At 45.3% G+C, this 4,293-nt stretch overlaps 1 protein-coding gene across 1 annotated transcript in view; it reads left to right on the top strand.

The window, feature by feature from the left end:
• Positions 1-1,836: 1,836 nt before the first annotated feature.
• Tomm7 (translocase of outer mitochondrial membrane 7) overlaps positions 1,837-4,293 on the top strand; it is a 4,282-nt gene continuing 1,825 nt past the window's right edge. Inside the window, exons 1-2 of the mRNA XM_021191757.2 lie at positions 1,837-1,999; positions 3,931-3,979. Coding sequence (XP_021047416.1) covers positions 1,897-1,999; positions 3,931-3,979 — 152 coding nt within the window. The 5' untranslated portion in view covers positions 1,837-1,896. The remainder of the gene's footprint in view (positions 2,000-3,930; positions 3,980-4,293) is intronic.

The following is a 4,293-nucleotide window of genomic DNA, read 5'->3' as shown; positions in this document are numbered from 1 at the left end:
TTCTTGAGGCCATGGGTTCAATCCCCAATGCCTTTCAAATTTCCCCCAGTGTTCTAGTTGCTTTGCTCATTGCGCTGGCGAAGGCTAGTTAAGGACAAAAAGAGTTTGAGATCAGTTAGAGTGAGGATGTGTCTCATAGAAACCATAGGGAAGCTACCCCTATGACACCTCAACAATATGGCTGCCTATATAAGACCTGAGAAATGACAATACCAACAGACATGCAGACACAGAGGAGAAAATGCCATGAGGCCCCACCCCTAGACAAAGAACTATAGGCAGCTAAGGGATGCAGAGTGGGAGAAATAGTCTTCCCTCAGAAACAAGGCCCTAATCAGTTCTACTAAGTGGTCATCCTGGAAATTGTGTACACGCAAGTTAGACTGAAAGGACTCAGCGGGGTGTGTGTGTGTGTGTGTGTGTGTGTGTGTGTGTGTGTGTAAAACAATAACAATGGAAGAAGTCAGGAATTTTTAGATGGAATAGAGGAGTGCTGGAGGGGTTGGAGGAAGGAGGAGGAATGGAAGAAAATCATATATTTCAAATTTTTTAAGTTTAAAAAAGAGAATCCTGAGCTGCAGAGCTGGCTGTGGCGGAGTGTGTACTGCTCTTGCAGAAGGCCTGGGTTTGGGTCCTTTCCACCACTTCAGGCAGCTGCCTTTCACCTGTGTGACTCTGGCACCCGGGAAATGCCACACATCTAGTCTGAGTAAGCACCAAGACAAGAGTTCATATCCATACACAACATATATACGTACAGGCACGCGCGCACACACACACACACACAAAGGCAAAACTCCCATACACATAAAAAAGAAGGAACTCTCTTAGGGTTTGAGAAATCTAGACCTGTCATCAAACACTCAAAGGACTATCGCCAACCTTCTACCTTAAAGACAATATGTGAGCCAGAATATGCTGGCCTGTTAAGTATTAGAACTTCCAGAAGACGAGGAAGCCCCCACTCACACGCAGCCAACAGCAGTCACTTATCAACTCCGATTTGTTGCAAAGGACTCTGTCTGGCCAAAAGCCAAACAAAACTGGTGGTGCAGCCTTTAATCCCATCACCAGGGAGGCAGAGGGAGGCAGATCTCTGAGTTCCAGGCCAGCCTGGACTACATAAAACGGTTCTAGGACAAACAAGGTTAAAAAGTAAGACCCTGTCTCGAAGAAAAACAGACAAATAAACCCAGATTTCACGCGAAACTTTCCAGATTTGACAATGTGTTAAATGAAGAAAAAAAAAAAAAAAAAAAAAAAAAACAAGAGCATGGGAAACCTGAAGAGTGCCCGGTGACGTCCGGTTTTAGCAGCCATAGAAGAAACTGAGTCTGGGATAGTAAGGAACTTAGCCAAGATAGCAGAACAGAGAGAAGGACATTCCTTCTTTCTCAAAGATCATCACCGGGATGTGTGCTTTAAAACTCTGGAAAGACGCTGGAAAAAAAATAATAATAAAGATAATTGTAGACAAAAGGTAGGCTGCAAGTAAGTGTGCCCTGCAGTCTTCAGCAACCAGCGCGCCTTGAATCGCAGCGCTCGAGACGCAGATGCCGTAGCAGCTCCGTGAGTTCGAGGGCAGCAAAGTCTTAAACAGGAGCCCCTATCTGGAAAGACAATCCCCGCCCCGGCCCCTCCGGGAAAAGCCGGATTCGTCCTAACAATAAAACAACAAAACCAAGGCGGAAGCAGCGAACCCGCACGGCCCGCGCCTCCCCGGGACGCCAGGCGGAGCCAGATTGCTGGAAGGCGACGGATTACGGCCTCTGTCGGCGATGCTTCACGACGCCTGCCGTAAAGGCCCCACATGGCGCATGCGCAGCTCCTCTCCCTTCCGGAATCCGGACACGGTGGTGGTTGGTGGGCTCCTCGTTCCGCTGGTCCGTCGTCGCCATGGTGAAGCTGAGCAAAGAAGCCAAACAGAGGCTGCAGCAGCTCTTCAAGGGCGGCCAGTTTGCCATCCGCTGGGGCTTTATTCCTCTCGTGATTTACCTGGGTCAGTGATTGAAGAACTTGGGAGGAGCCGCAGGCCAGGGGTTGGTGGGTCTGAGTCTCCTTTTGTGTCGTCCGGGGCGAGGGAAATAAACCCGGCCTGAGCGTTGTCCACGTTTCCCGAGGGTGCCTGGCCGGGCTCGAGAAGCCATCTTCGAGTTCCTTTTAGCTATTTGAGTAGTGTTTGACCAGTCACACAACCCCTTATATGCCCTACTTACATCTGTAAAATAAAAGCAAGGCCTTTCAAGATCGGTTTTAGGTTTATGTGACCCCTAAAGAAAGATTAATCCTCTGTTTGGCTTTTAGAGCGTTTCCCCTCCTGTAGGTTAGCCGAAGTGGGAAGACGCTAATCAGGATAAAACGTCACTGCCATAAAGCGTGATTGTGACCGTTGGATGCTTACGCTTTTCTTGTATAATGAAGGATTTCGGTGATTTTTTTTTTCTCCCAAAAGTTACAGACCCCATTCTGCAGGGAAAGAAACAGAGCCATAAAGTTGTCCTTTCCTTGTGTCCAGGCGAATATTTGCACCTAGGGCTCCACTCTGGAACTTACCCTGTTCCTGGTTGAGTAGTTTTACATTTTTTAATCTTAATTGCCTTCTTCAACCCGTAAGGTAAAAGGGAAACAGCCGAGGGTTTTAGCTCCAGGTCTCAGAGCTCTAATCTGGAAGCTGGCGTTCCACGTTAAAGCCGGACCTTCACAAGCTGCCGCTTCTGCTTTGTTTTGGATGACTTGCGTTATAAGATAAAATACGTTCATCTGTAGCCTTGGCCGAGCCTTTAACTAGGCTGGACATTTCTCCAGGCGGCTGTTGTATGTGAGATGTGTGTGAGCTGTGATAACCTGAATATTTTGATAGGACTTAAGTATTTTCCTGGTGTTCCTAAGTATTACTGTTGAGACAGTGCCTCATGTAGCTCAAGCTAGCCTTGAACTCCTGATTCTCTTTTTCCCTACCTTTCCAGTGTTTGAATTACAGGCCTGCACCAGCACATACAGCTCTTTCCTCTATTTTGAAAGAAAAAAATCTCAGATAGTGATATTATATAGGTATCAGATAAATAATTGTGACAACTTACTTTTTTTTGTTACTTGTTTTGAGATGGGGGGTGTCTCTATGTAGCGCTGGCTGTCCTGGAATCACTAGGTAGGCCAGTTCAATCCCAACTGCCACCTGAGTGCTGGGATTAAAGGCGTGTGCCACCACCCACTGCTGGCTTTACTTTTGTAGGCCGTGTTGTCCATACAGTTTTTTGAGCCCTATTTTCATAGTCTGCCTGTAGGCGAGGCTGGCCGAACTTGCAATTCAGCCTCATCTCCGGTGTGGTTGGAATTACAGGTGCACTAGGCTCTTCTCCTGAGATACACCCCCGCCCTCACAACGGCCAGATGAGCCCCTTTCATGCAACCTAGACTGGCTTGCCTGTAATCTCAGCTCTTCCTGCCTTCAACTTCTGGATAATTGTTAAAGTTGAGCACAGCTTGTCTAGAATGTCTAGATTGAGATTCTGTTGAGCTAGAAGCTTTAGCTACTTGTCAGGGTCTTGGGTCTGAGAATTGGATGCTGCACATTGGTTCCTTTCCTGGGGCTTGTCATGACAGTGGATTTACTATATGTGAGGACACTGTAGCTAATAGGTAGATAAATAATATTAAATTATTTTCCTACCTTTTCTATCTTGAGTCTTACTTCATCAAGAGAGTAGTTTGTGGAAGATAAAGTAAGATACCCTCAATTACACTTTCAGAAAAGGGGTCATTTTACACCTTCTTTAAGCTTTGCAGAGTTTTCCAGTGTGGTTTGAGACTTGTAATAGTCTTGGGAGGGACTAAATAAAAGTAAGCCATGCTAAGATGATCTGCTAACTGCACAGTGGAAACAGCTATCCTTTCTGATGAATGAATGGCTGTGGAATTTTTTTCCTTTAGGATTTACGAGGGGTGCAGATCCTGGGATGCCTGAACCATCAGTTTTAAGGTAATGCTCTTGAATATCAACATTTGAAGGCAGGTACTCATATATTAATTGGTATTGAGTCATTGGGAAGTGGATGACCCATAACTTCACCAGTCATTATAGTCTTGGGTTGTTAGGAGAAGTACTGTGGTCTAGCCTAGCTTGTATTAATTATCGTGTAGCTGCTTTGCTTTCTTCCTCCCACCTTAAAAATCTTTTACTTATGTTATAATCATAAGGATACACATTTTTAAAAGAAAAGAACTAATTTATCTCCTTATTCCATGAAAGGGTAAACTTGTGTATCTTTTTTTTTTTTTTTTTTTTTTTTTTTT

Source organism: Mus pahari, chromosome 2, assembly GCF_900095145.1.
Source record: "Mus pahari chromosome 2, PAHARI_EIJ_v1.1, whole genome shotgun sequence".
Lineage (NCBI taxonomy): Eukaryota > Metazoa > Chordata > Mammalia > Rodentia > Muridae > Mus > Mus pahari.
This window is presented reverse-complemented; position numbering and strand designations above follow the sequence as displayed.